The following is a 16,098-nucleotide window of genomic DNA, read 5'->3' as shown; positions in this document are numbered from 1 at the left end:
TGGAATATTCACAAAAAATGGATTCAGGGCAGCTAAATTAATTTATGGCAACTATGACAGTTGCAGCTCAAACCTGTGTATGCTTATTCAGAATCCAGTGCACAAAGGATTGGAGGCTTTTGTTTGTGATGGTATATTTTTATAAACATAACTGAATTGCCTTCAGCTGCATTATAAATATATAAACTGAAAACAACCATTGTAGAGGTGCTTGTTTCTTGAGCTCTTTAGCGTGACGTGTTTGTGGACTTCAGGGTTATCATTCAGAAACAGAAGAAACAAAGTGGCAGGGATCCAAATAGATATGTTAGGCTGGGGAACTCAAGGGTTTGGACATGCCCAATCATTTGTTTTGTTTTGAACAGCAGACCCCAATGCCATATCACAAACTGCTTTAAAATTCAAAAGAGATTTGCCATAAGCAAGAGGGATCTTGTTTGAGAAACACAATTACAAAGCCTTTATGAGCATGCAGAATAAATTAAATGATTACTTCCATACAGGGTTACCTTTTCTCAGTGGCGTAGCGTGGGGGGTGCAGGGGGTGCCGGCCGCACCGGGCGCAACATCTGGGGGTTAGGGTTAAGGGACGCAAATCCACGGGTTAGGGGGCGCAAATTACTTGCCTTGCCCCGGGTGCTGACAACCCACGCTACGCCACTGCCTTTTCTAGACCCAAATAATAAAACCTTCCTTTTTGTAAGCAAATAAATAAAAGAGTGAAGCTATTAAAATAAAATTTTCAGCTATTTTCCTAGTTGGAAAAGCCAAATATATATACATTGCAATTTACCCAGAAGCAAGTCCTACTGAATTCAGTAACACTTATTCTCAGGTATCTTAGGGTTCAGTTCAAACTATAACACTGACTATATTGGTAATTCTTGTTTGAATAAAATTAACACAGGAATGAATACAGAGCCCTGCTGGATCAGACTAAAGGCCTATCTAATTCAGCATCCAGATGCCTATGGGAAGCTCACAGGTACAGTGGTACCTCGGGTTAAGAACTTAATTCGTTCCGGAGGTCCATTCTTAAGCTGAAGCTGTTCTTAACCTGCTGCTGATGTGCCGCCACCGCACAATTTCTGTTCTCCTCCTGAAGCAAAGTTCTTAACCCGAGTTACTATTTCTGGGTTAGCGGAGTCTGTAACCTGAAGCGTCTGTAACCCGAGGTACCACTGTATGGCATAAGAGCAATAGCTTCCTGCTGTTGTTCCCCAGTGACAGGATATTCTGATACACCCTGCCTCTGATTCTGAAGGTAATTTATAGCTATCAGAATTAGTCACTGCTACTTATCCCCCATGAATTTGTCTTTTCAAGGCATTCAGTTAGTGGCCATCACAACAACAAGTGAATAATATGTACCTTTTGCAACTGCCAATTTTTGTAATCAGGTTTATACACCCAAATAAAAAACACTGTATGAGAAGCCTCGCTCAGGCTGCAACACTAAATGCTCTTACTTCGAGCAAGCTTCATTGGAGTTGTGAGTAAACATGCTTTGGATCACAGTCTCTGACACAACCTTAGCACATTCTGTAGGAGTTAAAGGTTCTCATAGTCGAGAGTAGCCCCCTATAGGCAGCTTTAATTTCACACTGTTCCATTGCTTATATAAGTAATTTAATTGTAAAACCTACAAAAGGCTAGAATGTACATTTGATTAAAATGCATTTTCTATTTGCAGTAGAAACATCTACAAGGGACACATTCCAGATAAAATATATTATTAGCATCATTTGTGAAAGCTTCCCTAGAATATAAGTCTAGATTGAAGAGAGAGAAAACATAGATGTGTGCTTCAAGGCACTAATCTAACTAGTTTTAATCTAGCTAATAATTAGAATGCAATTAATGGTTACATAATGCTAAAGGTTGACAGTACCTTTATCCCCAAGAAATAGACCTACCAGGAGACATAGTGAGATGCAATTTCCTGGTTTGTTTTCATGTGCATGTTCATTCCTGGAAAATACATCAAAGCTCTTTTTAACCTTTACCATGTAAAATGAAAGAAATCAATAAATTATTAGAGCTCTTCCTCAGAGCTAACTATCAGAGCAACTATTCAATGTTTAATTCAATCATCTGCTTGTTGAAAAATTGATACAGCTAATCTTTGAAGCTCCAGATGAAAGTTCTGTAATGTGATTGTAAAACTTACATTAGTTAGTGTAGAATTTAAAAAAATCACTTTATAGAATATGCATGGGGGGGGGGAACATCCTCTTTTTGGTGTCTTGTGAAACTGCCCTAACACCTTTACATTGGTGATAAGCAAAATGCCCCCCCCCTCTCATCTGGCTTTCAGAGCAGGTCTATATAATCATGTATGTGCTTGGCTAGCCAATCATTTATATTAGTTAATGACTCAATTATGCACTGAGGAAAGCCAGAAGTATGGGCTCTATCTTAGGGAAGCTGTGCAGCTACATGGGACGGCATCTGGTTTGCATGCAGAAGCTCCCAGGTTCAATCCCTAGTATTAATTTTTATTATTACTATTATTTACTAAGTTTTTATATCACCCCTCACCCGAAGATCTCAGGATGGTTTACAATATAAAAACACCAAAAATACATACCATAATAACAAACAAAAACAATACCCCTCTATAGTTTAAAAGGCCATAGATTATTAAATTAGTCAAAGGCATGGGATAAGAGGAATGTTTCTGCCTGGTTCCTAAAGATGTGTAATGACGGTGCCATGCGAGCCTCCCTGGAGAGAGCATTCCAAAGTGGGGAGCCACCACAGAAAAGGCTCGTTCTCATGTTGCCTCCCTCTGGACCTCACACAAAGAAGGTCCTCATACGATGATTGCAGTTTCCAGGTCAGTTCATACAGGGAGAGGTGATCTGAGGCATCTCCAAGTTGGTTTGGGAGAGACCTCAGTCTGAAACCCTGGACAGCTCTACATCACAAAATTCAGAGAAGTGCAGATTTTGAAGGATGGCTATGTTTTGGTTCTCATATTCCTTTGAGAAGTGCAAATTAGGTAGTATCTCGCTAAAATGCAAACAAAGTTAAATTTCTCCCCCCCATCCCAAATCCAAGTGCCTGCTATTTGTGTCAGGAGAAAAGCTCCCATTGGTGCCAGATCAGATACAATTTCAATGATACCCTAGGCTTGGGTGCAGATCTGTGACAGGGATCTTATGGAGTGTAGGGAAAAAAAGTTCATAGCAGTTGCATAGATGCATCCCAAACCAAAGAGAAGTATAGCAGCGGGAAGGATGGAATTTACCCATCCCCACATGAGTATTAAAAATTGCACCTTCAAATTAGGGAGGGAAATATATAGGTGTCGATATATATTCAGGATCAATTCCTGCAGATAAAGATGTAACATATTTTATAAACCACCGAGAAAGCTTAAAGGGTAATAAAAAGCTTTGTTTGCTGTTATTTTGAAAGTTCCTTTGTAAGTTGATTTGGAAAACCCTTTGAGAAGAGCAAGGTAGCAAATACTGTACCCTAAATAAACAAATGTGGTTTGCACATGAATTATGCAGTTAGAATTCTGCTTAATGTTCCTGGTTGCAAATATAGAAGAGAACTGTAATTATTCTGGCTTCATTAAGGCAAAATCAAAATCGTTTGTGTGTGTGTTTGTCTATAATACCAGAATGGGGAAGAGAAGCCTGCCTCAGTGCATGGGACTGGATCAGATGTCATGACCTTAAAGTGCTTCCCAGCCTTACGCCAACAAAGTTGCCGTTTTAAAGGGCCTTGAGCTAAATATAACCGGAGAAGCGCCTGGAACGCCGTATGGCTGGGTATTCAGGGTGGGGGAAAGGCAGATTTGAAAGTATGCGTAGGAAAACTCCTTCCCCTGAGGGTCTGTACCACCAACCCAGTGAATATAGCATATTCTTTGGGAGGGTTGTTTTTTAAAAAAAATCCTTGAAGAAGCTTCCTACACCCCCTCCAAAGACGGACTAAATACTCTCCCTCCTCCCTGCGGCCGCCAAAGGGCTATTCTCCTCCCCTCTGCTTGTCTCCACCCCTATGATGCTCGTTTGGACTCTTCCACCTCCCTCTTCTCGGTCTGCTGTGGACGTTCCCATAGCGGAGCGGGAGGGGGGGAGGTTAGGGGCGGCCGCGGCCCCAGAGACCCGCGTCACGTGGCCCTCCCTCGGGGTTTCTGGCAGAACCGGCTGCACGGCGGCTTAGGGCGAAAGTGAGGGGGAATCCGGCTGCTGCTCGGGTGCCGGCGGCCGTTTCGGTGCGGCGCCGCCAATCGCTATGTCCCTGCGGAAGCCGGGCGATGGCGGCGGCGGAAGCGCGAGGCGGGCGGGCTCCCCGGAGGAGGCTCGGGAGCTCCCGGAATGCGCGCCGGGCGGGCGCCTGATGCCGCTGCTGCCTTGGGACCGCTTCTCGGCCTGGCTGCACTGCGTGTGCGTGGTGGGCTTCGACCTGGAGCTCGGGCAGGCGGTGGAGGTGAGCGGGGGAAGGGACGGGGAAGCCCGCCCGTCCTCCCACCAGGAGAGATGCGGCGGGTTCTGGCTGCAGGTGGGGAGGAGGGCAGGCAAAGGCGGAGCTGGCTCGTTTCCTTTGCCCGGGGGCTGACACGGGTCGTGGGAACGCCGCTCCCCAAGGATGGAGTGGAGACCCTCCCGGCATCTCCCCGGGGCGCTGCGGGTCGGTCGCCAGCTCTTGTGTTTTGCGCCAGGCTGTATTTGTTGAAACAGCGGCTCTTAATCGCTTTTTTGGAGCATTATTCAGGATACTAGTACTGCTGCTTCCCGAGAAGAGGGTGTTTCTATCCCCCCCCCCCCCCCGTTTGCTGGTCTTGCTCCGCGTAATAATAGCAAAAGCAGACGCGTGTAACGTGTTTTGAAATGTGCGGAGTTTGGGCGGCTCTCCTTTTATCAGCTGCTGTTCCTCTCAAGAGCCTCTACTTTCCTTATCCACGAGGCTCCGTTGTTTGGAAAAGCGGGAAAGGAGGCTGCTTCCTTAACGAAAGTGATAGCAAAAGAAATAAAATAAAAAACAGCGCTCTTGTTACAAGTTCCTTCAAGATTGGCTTGCTTGAGAAAAGTAGCTACTGTATTCCGCCCAGATTCCCTTCCCAAGTACCTTTTTAGTTCAAGATTTGTTTTTCATGTATCAAATGTAATATGTGACTGGAGGCAAAATACAATGTTAATTGTGATATAATTTTCCTCATCAGTTCTCCAGAAAACTCATTCATAAAAATTAGATAACTCTAAACCACCCTAACAGCTCTGTGAGGCAAGTTAAGCTTGGGAGACATGGGGTGGACTTCAGCATGTGCAAGCATTGCATCTTTCTGGATGGAATGATCCCGGTGCCTTTTTTCTCATGACCCAGTCAATTTTGGGGCACACAGGAGGAAGAGAAAAGGGAGGCTGTGCTGTGCAAGTGAAAGTCCTTGGGCTTCCACTGATGGGGTGCATTAGGAGAAGGTAGCCGAGGGTGATAAGCCCAAGGCTATACTTCATTGCTGAGGATCATTACACTGTGAGCTTCATTGTAAAGGGCCACTACAGTACAGTTGTCACAGCATCATGGTATATTAGTGTTCGTTCAGTGAGCCTGGGAAGTGTAAAAGCCATATCTTAACTCAAGTGAGGGGCAAGTCTGTTCTGCAGTAGCTTTTGTTGGAGTTTGGTTCATATCCAGTGCACATAAGACACTGTCATCTGTCTACATGCACCCTGATCTTCAGTTTTCATTGGCCTTCACCAGTTCGGATTAACTAAGGGAGTGATTATTTAACTGTTTATAATCCACACTTTCATAAAATATATCAAGGCAGCTTACAATAAAAAAAATAGAATCATAGAATTGTAGAGTTGGAAGGGACCCTGAGGATCATCTAGTCCAACTCCCTGCAATGCAGGACTATGCGGCTGCCCCATACAGGAAGCAAGCCTGCAACCTTGGTGGTATCAGCGGGGTGCTGTAGCCAGCTGTGCTATCCAGCTACAATAAAGGCAGTCTACAAATATCCATAAAACATAATGAAACGTATCAATAAAACATCAATAGATACTGGCTGATTAAAAATAAAAAAATCATATTCTGAAGGCTTGTCTAAAGAGTACAGTTGATAGAAGACTTCTGAAAGAAGGTAGGGACGGATCCTGCCACATCTTTAAAGGTAAGGAGTGTCACAGGGCACATAAAAGACTTAGTTCCTATGTGTGATTTGTGTTTTCTGAACTCCAATCATGTTAAGATATACATAATAGATTACAGCTGGTCCCAAACTTTTTACTCTAGGGGGGGAAGTATCCTGTAAAATAATGGATTCTATAACTCTAATGTATTTGGAATAGATTAAGTATGATAATCCAGTTTAACAAAATTGTGCGTGTCTTATGATCATAGACCACAGTCCCGAGTTCCAAATCTATTCATATAGCAGCCCCGCCCGCCCGCCGCAGAAGAACCAATTAACTTAGGGTATTTTCATTTGTTTATTTTTTACCTCTTGCTAGCAGTGGCTGAAAGAGAAAGAACCTCCAGTTGAGAAAATTAGCGTGCAATGGTCATTGGAGTGTTAAATTTGAATCTAGAAAACCCAATATGTGTATTCCTGCCCAGCTATGAAGCTCACTATTTAACCTTGAAACAAGTCTATAATAACAGCAAGAAACAACAAAAAGAGTAGCTTTGCAGGTGGTGGACTAGATTGGGTCCCTTCCAACTCTACAATTCTATAATTCTAGTAGTATTGTATATTTAAGAAATCATAAATAACTAAAACGTGATAACTGCATATATGTCTCTCTGGCTCCTTGAACGAATAGGTGATTCAAATGAACTAAATTAATGTGTTTCACACGTCAGAAATGTAAACCTGTGGCTGTATTCAAAAGTAAGTTTTAGATTCTTCAAACATTTTAAAAATGCACTGTGGCACTTTCCATTTAAATACTGGTATCCTTTTAGATCCCTCTGTAGAATTGAAAGCTGACAAATTCCAAAGCAAACACACTTTTAGCCTTAGCTAGCCTATATACATCCGGCACATTATCTTGAACTCCTTAAAATGATAATGTATGGTAAGCAGAGTTGAGGGAGTGGATGACCTCCTCCAACCACTGTGGGCAATTTTGACAGGTGGGTGCAGCCACTAACCTGTCAGTTACCTGACATCAGGTGAAGCTTTTTTCTTTGCCTGTGCTGTTTGAAATCAAACCATGTGGGCAAAAGGAACAAATTTTACACATATTCCTGATCAGCTGATGGTCAGTTCCTGCAAACTCTGCTTCCTTTGCCATTGCATTTTGAAACCACATTTCATGGGCAAAGGCACAATGGTTTGTAGGCACAGAAAGTCAGCTGATCAGGAATGGCTGCAAACCCTGCAATCATTAGGTCTAGGGCAGGTGAGTGTCTAGCTAGGCTCATGGACTGGAAGTTCCCTAGAACTAATGTTAACTAATGAACACCCAAAAGACAAAATGCTTGCAAGCCATTATTCTGATCGGTAAACTGAAATCTTGTAATGCAATATGGTCTTTTTGGTTCAGTTTAGAGTGACTGTCTTTGAAACTATGGAGGTTTGGAATGTACACAGTCTCTTTGATGTTAATCCCTTCCTCCATTTCTAGGTTGGTCTAACTGTGATAGCTGAATCAGGCAAAAGGTTAATGGTAACGTCCAAAAAATTATTTATAACTATTATTTTAAATCGGTTTACAAGGCATTTGTAGGATAGCACTAACCATCGTTGCCTTCTTTTGAGATCATGGAGAGCTATGGCTTGAGCAACTTGCAAATTAAGGAGGGAAATGGTAAGCGAGAGTGGAGTCTTTGGCACATTCCTGATCCCTAATCTGCAGTTGAGCTATAGCATGTATTATCAGTTGAAAGTATGCTATAATATAAGAAAGATATAAATGGATATAAGTGTAACAGGTTCAGCTCATCTGCACAGAGCTATAAATAGCTGGAAAGAGTTCTTTGTGTTCTAGGTAATACCATGTACCTTGGAAGGTAAGGCATTGTGATTTATTAACAAAAATGGATGATATAAGCAGGAATGAACAGGCCAAAAATGTTTGCAGGGAAATGCATGGAGTTTGTTCCCGATGTTCCCTGGATATCGTTGCTGCCTTTATGTAATGGATTGGATTTTGAACTTTCCAAATGCTGTTTGCAGTGTAAAGTGAAGGGACTGGTCAAGAAAAAAAAAATCTATTGGATGTATGCAAACCCTTGCAAAGCTGCTGTGAATAAACCTTGAAATCTCTAGATGGGGGCTACTGTATAAGTGCATACCCCACCATTTATGAGAATATGTGGTCACAGGTATGCTAGTGCATATAACTTTGCACAATTCGTAGTGCTGGTAGATTGCACCATCTTTTTGTCGACCAATGCAAGTTTTATCATTTGCAGGTAATACATCCTCAACATGCAAAACTTACAGATAAAGAGGTGAGTAGAAGTTTTAAAATACATTTACGATGGCGCTTTTCTCCTGCCAAAATGTAACTTCTATTTTTCTCCCCTAGAAAACCAATATTTGCTATTTGTCTTTCCCAGATTCCAATTCAGGTAATTATTTATTAGATATTCATGCTGTACGCATATGAAAAATGAAATGCTTCTGTTAACTGTACTGTTAATACCATTGTCATTCTAATTAATGTTCAATTTTATTAAGTGCATGTGATAGGAAAAAACTAAACACTTATTATTTGTCCTACATGGAGAATTCAAATCAAGGCTGGCATAGCTGAGGGGTCTGAGTATCTGGCCCTTCAGGATATCTGCAGGGCTTTGGGTCCTTTGGATTCAAAGTTGCTGTGGCACTACCCCATTTCAGGACTTTCCACTAGCTGCCACCAGCAGCTGAAGAGCCAGCGGTAGCTCTCTCAATGACGGGGTAAAGTAGCCATCAACATCCCGGGGTGGGGTGGAAGGTTACGACTGGACTGTAGAACTCCGTACTGCTGTTGGTGGGGGGGGGGGACGGGACTCCAAAATTAAGCACTTTGAAGTCCCATTGATTTTAAACACTTGCTTAAATGTCTGAATGAAATCAATGAGACTTCAAAGTGCTTAACTTTGACTGGATTACGTCCAGTATGTAGAAGGATTTGCAAGTGTTAAAGTGCTTTTGAGATATGAACTAATTAACACAGTCTCATGTATATGTATCAAATACATGTTCAGCTCTGATCTTTCTTTTTGTTTAAAAAAAGTAACAAAAGTAAATTCAAGCAAAATAAAACATTTCAAACTGGACGCCCCATGGATAGGATTTGAAAAAATAGCAGTCAGTAGTGAACAGCATTTTTTCCCTTTATCACTTTGCAATAGCCTGTGATAGTCTGTGGTTGGTTTTGGGCAATTCCAGACTCCCATTGCATAACTAGGTGCTTATCTACAAGTACATTACAGAAAGCCAGCAATTTATGCACATTTCACTTGTGCACATTCAGCTTTGTGGCAATTTTAAAAATGAGAAAAACTGGAAAGGGGGCAAGATTCTGGGAATAATGACTTTGACAATCCCACCTGCCATTGCACTCAGTGTGTTTTGACTATACATGATTTTGGCTTTAGGCACGATCTCCAGAACATAAGCCCTGCGTAAGTTGGGGACTACTGTACATGCTTTTCATGTTGGAACATCAAAAAGAAATAAATTCTTTTAAATTATGAGGTGGTTTAAGTTTGGCTGTTTTATTTATTTGTTTTTAAATGTTCAGCACCTATATTATGCTTGCTTTTTCTTGATGAAAACAGGTATCACCAACCTTAGTCATAATCTCATTGTTGTTCAGAATCAGCACTGTTGATTCAGTTCTCACATTTCTTTTTATGTTTTTGGTTACATAATATACGTATGTTTGGAGGTTCCCTTGGTGTGGTAGTAGGACATGGCAGAGCACGTTGATGGCAAAAGAGTATGGATCTGGAATTCCTAGGTATGAGCAGAAATGGGCCGTGAATCTGGCGGAAACATAGCCTGCCTCCCCATACTGTGCTGCCTAATGGACAACCATTCCAACGAATGTGTGCTTTCTATTTTAGAGAGCAATTTGGTATACTACTAGCTACATTTGTGCTATTATTTCTTTCTAAGAAAATGGGCTAGAGGCCTATTTTGTCGTTGTTTTTTTCTAAGCTGGTTTTCTTTTCTTTTTATAAAGGAAAGGCTTGAGAGACCTGGCCTGCATAGGTCCTTCCATGTTTTTGGCCCTGGCCAAACCAATAATTAACTTTTATAATTTTGTATTTTATTTCACCTTGTGTAATCCTGCACTCCATCACATGGAAAGTTTTCCTCTTTATAGTCTCTAAGCACTGAAGTTGCTTTTTGCCTTAGAATTGGATAATCAGTTCCCTGTGATGTAGTAGCCAATTTGTATGATACTGCATTAACAATGTTCTGGGGAATCTTGATCAAATTACATGTAACTCTCCTATTCAATTTATTGTTGAATAGTTCTTTCAAGACACATTATTAGCTACAGCTTTTTATACCAGTATTGCAACAAAAATCAGTTAGTTACAACTTGTGTTTCCCTTTAAAGTTGATTTCCCACCCCAAGAATCAAGGTCTCTATGATTGCTCTTTAGCAAAACAATAACCTGTTTTGGATCAGCATTTTACTGAAGGAAGAGCCTGGTTTGCTGCTGCTATAATTTCTTAATATTGAGCTAATGTTACAGTTAAATATTAACTGGAGAACCTTAGAGATGGAAATTTGAGTATGAATATGGAATTTTGGGAATCAATTTGTAGTGTAAATAATTGTAACCTTAAATGATGAGCTTTTACCCTTATGTGTACATTTTTGTTGTCCCGTAGTTTTTTTCTGAATATTAAAAAAAATAAAATAAAATGTATTTTTTTAAAAAATGCCTATACACATGCCCCAAAGATTGCCCAGCCCATTGGATAAATAGTTCAAAGTCCAGCTCTTGTACTAAGATAGTGTATATATATCCTTGCAGTTCTTAATCAATATCTTGTTTAGCTTAGCATTATCACTATATAAACCAGCAAGTACTTAATACTCTTTGTTCTGCTTCTGAAGTGTAGAGCATGGAAAACAGAATGGTCATTATACTGAGCCACTGGCAATAAGAGATGGGAGAAACAATCATGTTTTTTTGTAGAAGTTTAAACAGTTTATCTACTTCTGTTTTATTTGTAATTACTCCATTATGGCATATCTGGTATAGCTCCAGCTCTGGCATATGAGATACAAATTTGTTAGTATTTCCTAAACCTTGTTCAGGTAAAATTTCCCTGTGCCACTGGATCCACAGGGTTAAATTGCATGGATTTAAATATGGTGCTTCCTAGTTGCTGCAGAGAGTGCAAGTTTAGTTGCTTTAACACAGGGGTCAGCAAACTTTTTTGCGAGGGGGCCGGTTCATTGTCCCCCAGTCCTTTTGGTGGGGCGGGCTGAGTGCGCAGGGTGGAGGGGGCTTCTCTCTCTCCCCCTCTCTCCCCCAGCCCTCCCCTCCCCCTGCCTACCTTCTCCACCGCTCTGCCTGCCGTTGGGAGCCAGCACCAGCGCCTCTCCTTTCTGTGCCAGCTTTCCCCAGGTGGGCGGTGAGGCTTCCTATTAAAGCCCAGCCCCCTTCCTCCGCAGGGCAGGGAGAAGCCAGCAAGAGGGAGGGAAGAGGCCCCGGTGCTGTGTGCGTGAGGGAAGGAGGGGGGAAATCGTGAAAAAAATGGCAATCACGCCGATCCAAGCGGCAACTCCAGAACCGTCCGCAGGCCGGATCTAGAGGGCAATTGGGCCTGATCCGGTCCGCGGACCTTAGTTTGCCCACCCCTGCTTTAACAGGTAATAATACCGTGGCAGCTCTCGACGATCTCCCTTCAAGCACAGAATGTAAGCCAGGCAATGGGACAGGAAGCCACACCACATTAATACTGCCTGTGGAAACTTTGCAGAACTAAGACAGGAGCTTTATCATGACTCGTTTTCTTTTTCTTTTTTCCATTTAAGATATTTATTGAAGTTTTCAAAAATAATACATTACAGCAAAAAGAAAAAAAAGAAAAATACAGAAGTAAAAACAATTTAAAAACACATATAATTTCCAAATACTTATTTTCTTTTAACTTACTTTCCAGACCTCCTCATGCCTCCCTTTCTTATATTCCAATTCCAATTGTTTGTTCAGCAAATCCTCACCATTAGGTCTTTTACTTATTTCAAAACCTTATTTTCCTTATTATCATGACTCATTTTCAACTATTCAAACCATTACCCCGTTTTCCTGTGGTTTGGACAGCAATAGTAGGAACTCCAGTACTGTTCAACCTCTAATGCATATTAGTGTAGACAGGCAAGAATGGACCCACTCTTGGTGTATACTAAGCATGTGTATTGTGTGTGCACTCTCTCTTTCTGCCAAGAGAGGAAAGTTAGAATTTGCAAAAACCATAGTATGCTGCTATATTAGTCTAATGCAGAAGCAAAGCATCCTGCTTCGGCTGTCCCAGTATGGGTGCTCTCTCTGTCTTTCAAAAGAAAACAGCACAGCTACACCAGACCTTTGTCTTTCTCCTACTGATGCACTCTAGCTGCTGTTAGACACAAAATGACGGGACATTTCAGTAAATGTATTTATTGATTGTATTTACTTTGTGTGTCGCCCCCCCTCCCATTTCCTTTTGGCTTAGGTTGCCTTGGAGACACACAATTTTGTTTTAGATTTCGACAGTCTTCTAGCAGAAAGCTTTCATGGCATTGTCTACTGGACCAGTTTGACAGAGACCTACCCATTTACTTGAAGGTTGGGAAAGTAGCTTATCTTCACTTGGCCAAACATTATACTGTAGTGCTTTTCTGTAACTGGCAAGCAAGTATTGCGTTGATACTTCATAATGAAATTGTGAGGTCCATTCTGAAACTTGTTCTTCAAGAGGCACCGCTCAGCAAATAGCTGGTGGTGTACCGAGTCATGTAACTTCTAATGATCAACATATTATTTCTGGTGGCATGGAAATATTAACTATTATAGCACATTTAATCTTCCGCAAATACTTCCATCCTTTGGAAATTTGTTTTCAGTGTTCCTATGTACAGTGTTTTCAAATGTTCTGTTTTGGGGGAAACCCTTACTTTGTCTGCCAAATAATTCCTGATTATTGCAGAGGAGTATCTATGGTGAACATTCAGTTGTGTATCAGTTGACCATAAAGCAGCAATGGGGAACCTGTGATCCTCCAGACATTGCTGGACTCCAACTCCCGTTATCTCTGAGTACTAGTTATGCTGGCTGGGGCTGAAGGGCCACAGGTTTCCTATACATGCCCTAGAATACATTCAGCACACACCTATGGTTGCAAAATGCAGAGGGTTCCAGGAACACCAAGTTGTAAACCATTACTGTTTACTATTGGTAACCTATTCAAGCCTTTAAGAGAATTTAAATCTCAGTAGTTTGAATGATTAGTATATTTATTTGAAAGTTTATTTTATTTTAAATATAGTTAGAATCACAGCCCAAGTTAGATGGAGGCATTTTTTATTTTATAGCAGGCTTGCTTTTATTTGCCTCCTTTCTGTGTTCAGATTCCTAGTTATAAAAATATAGCTAAACTATGCAAAGATTTTTTCAACAATCTCGGAAAACATTTGCTTCTAAGTTATAACAATGGATTTTCTTACCTTTCATATTCAGATGGGTTGAAGACTTAAGTATTTTTTACAGTGCCATATATAGCATTAAGTAAAATGAAATATGAAAACTGATTCTCTTATGAGAAGGAGGCTTATTCTCATTTTATTTTTGTACATAATTGACTCATCCCTAAAGTTGAAATATTGCTCAGAAAGTATAAAGTATTATGGAATGTATTTGTTTTTTTAAAAACAGTAAAGGTTTTGGTTTCTTTACAGAAGGATCCTGCATATTTTTATGGTTATGTATATTTCAGACAAGTACAAGACAAAACCTTAAAAAGAGGCTACTTCCAGAAGGTAATCTAGTTTTGGAAAGAAATAAGTTCTGTTGAAATCATATAATGTGTTTAAGAATGAGAGGTGAATGCCCTTAGTCTTGGCTGTTAATTTTCAGACTAAAACCAGCATGCATAAATGCAAAGTAATATATCCAATGTACAGTCTTGGAGATAAGTAAGTAAAGGAATCATTGGATTACAAATTGTGTAGTTGATTCATTGGATTTACTGTTGACAATCTGGTTTATTTCCATATTTGCTTTTTGGCCCCCCCGCCCCCAATGCAGTGAACAACATATTTAATCTCTCCCTTTTTTAGATCTAGTTATGCACAAGTTTCCAAATGCATGTTAGTAGAAAAACCTTGAACCCCCAGGGGGAAACACGCGGCAGGGGGATATTGCAACTTGACATGGGGGACAGTGGCATTGCAAGGGGGGGGCCGTGCGCCCTGGGTGCCATGTCTAGGGGGGTGACAAGAATACACCCCGCGGGCAGAGGATCCTGCCACTGTCCGTGTGGTTTTCGAGTGGCACCAGCGGCAAACCACTACATGCAACACATGTGTGGTGTTGCACGCATGTGCTGTATGTAGCAATGCCGCACATGCGTTGTACGTAGTGGTTTGCCGCCACCGCCCCATATGGACAGTGATGGGATCCCTCCGCCACTGCTGCAGCTGCAAGCATAGGATCCCGCTATCATCCATATGGCGCTTGGACGGCGCTGGCAGCAAACTGCTACATCCGTCGTACGTAGCCACGCCACGCATGCGTCGTACATAGTGGCACAACGCATGCACAGCCAGCGGTTTGCCCCACCCCAGGTGTCGGTTAGCCTTTGTTCGCCCCTGATGGGGGATTGATAAACAGGGAGAGATTAGCACCCATCCCTGCTGATGCTTTGCTCAAAATCACAGTCTTCCCAGTTTGCCCCATGGACTTTCTCCGCATTTAAGACATTGTCACATAATAGATGCATCATATAGGTTAGGAACAATGTTACTGCTTGTAGCAGAATAAAAAAAAAACAGCTAATTATAGGCATTATAAGTATTTAGTGAGGAACTGATGCTTAATTTATAACTCTAAATACCAGTACTGGCTTGAGGAAAGATTAATTTCAGATTATTTTCTTTCTCCTATACTAGTCCTTGGTTCTGATCAGCAAGCTGCCTTATAGCCACATTTTCCACACTGTGCTTGGAAAAATTGCACCTGAATATTTTGAAAAAAACGAACCTTTCTTGGAAGCAGGTTGGTAATATTGTTGCAAATTACAGTTAACTGCACATTTGTGCCGTTCTGGGGATCTTTTAAAGTTGCAGTGCACTATGAATATATGATGTTCAGATTGGGGGGGGGGGATGCAGCTGAGAAGATCAGTAGGTTGGAAGGTGTTTATTCATGTGTGGGTTGCCAGTTCGCCCGCTGAGAAGCCATATGGCATAACAGAAGCTGTAGCCTTGGTCAGGGTGGGTTGTTGGTAGGTCTCATAAACCACAAATCTTAAGAGATATTTGTTAAGGGAGGGTTTGTTGTTGTTTTTACATGCAAATCCTATTGCTTTATTATTATTTTTCAGCTTGTAGCGATATTGATCGATGGCCACCACCAGTCCCAGGAAAAACCTTACATTTGCCTATTATGGGCATTGTAATGAAGGTAATGCTGAGCCTCTGCCCTTCTTGTTTGCTGTATGAATTCATGCTGTGGCTTTGTAACAATGCAATGAACATTTTTCAAAACCGTAGTCCCTGTATGTTTGCGTTGATTTTATGCTTGTGAGCTTCACATAATGGATAGGAGCAGAGGGTGTATTTGTTTAGAAGGGATATGTATGAAAATTCTGGTATTCTAGAACTTGAATTTCCTCCATCATATTTAGACTTGTCAGCATGTGTTTCTTTATTCTCCTGAAGCTGGATTATTTCAGTGGGAGTAATTTAAACATGTAATTTACACTGACCTATTGAAATCCATATTACTGAAGAGTATTTATTTAGACCAGGCCCATAGCTGCACTCATGAAATGGACATTGTGTTAGTATTTACTTAATTTTAAAAAACACAGAAGTAAATTAACTTCTCTGTTATTGCTCTTAAGTAATTAATAGTGGCTTCAGTATGTCTCCCTGTTTGTTCTTTCATTATTTCTTTAAAGACTTC

The 16,098-nt window shown here is 41.2% G+C and overlaps 1 protein-coding gene across 2 annotated transcripts in view; it reads left to right on the top strand.

Moving 5' to 3' along the window:
- The first annotated feature begins 4,026 nt into the window (after window positions 1–4,026).
- Window positions 4,027–16,098, top strand: part of DENND6A (DENN domain containing 6A) — a 27,079-nt gene continuing 15,007 nt past the window's right edge. Inside the window, exons 1-7 of one of the 2 annotated variants that reach the window (XM_083726181.1) lie at window positions 4,027–4,449; window positions 8,386–8,424; window positions 8,502–8,544; window positions 12,647–12,759; window positions 13,869–13,949; window positions 15,081–15,186; window positions 15,515–15,594. In XM_083726181.1, the coding sequence (XP_083582307.1) occupies window positions 4,255–4,449; window positions 8,386–8,424; window positions 8,502–8,544; window positions 12,647–12,759; window positions 13,869–13,949; window positions 15,081–15,186; window positions 15,515–15,594 (657 nt within the window). In that variant the 5' untranslated portion in view covers window positions 4,027–4,254. Of the gene's footprint in view, window positions 4,450–7,662; window positions 7,779–8,385; window positions 8,425–8,501; window positions 8,545–12,646; window positions 12,760–13,868; window positions 13,950–15,080; window positions 15,187–15,514; window positions 15,595–16,098 lie in introns of those variants that run through there. The other variant, XM_083726182.1, reaches the window with a different exon arrangement.

This window comes from Podarcis gaigeae, assembly GCF_964106915.1.
Source record: "Podarcis gaigeae genome assembly, chromosome: 2".
Lineage (NCBI taxonomy): Eukaryota > Metazoa > Chordata > Lepidosauria > Squamata > Lacertidae > Podarcis > Podarcis gaigeae.
This window is presented reverse-complemented; position numbering and strand designations above follow the sequence as displayed.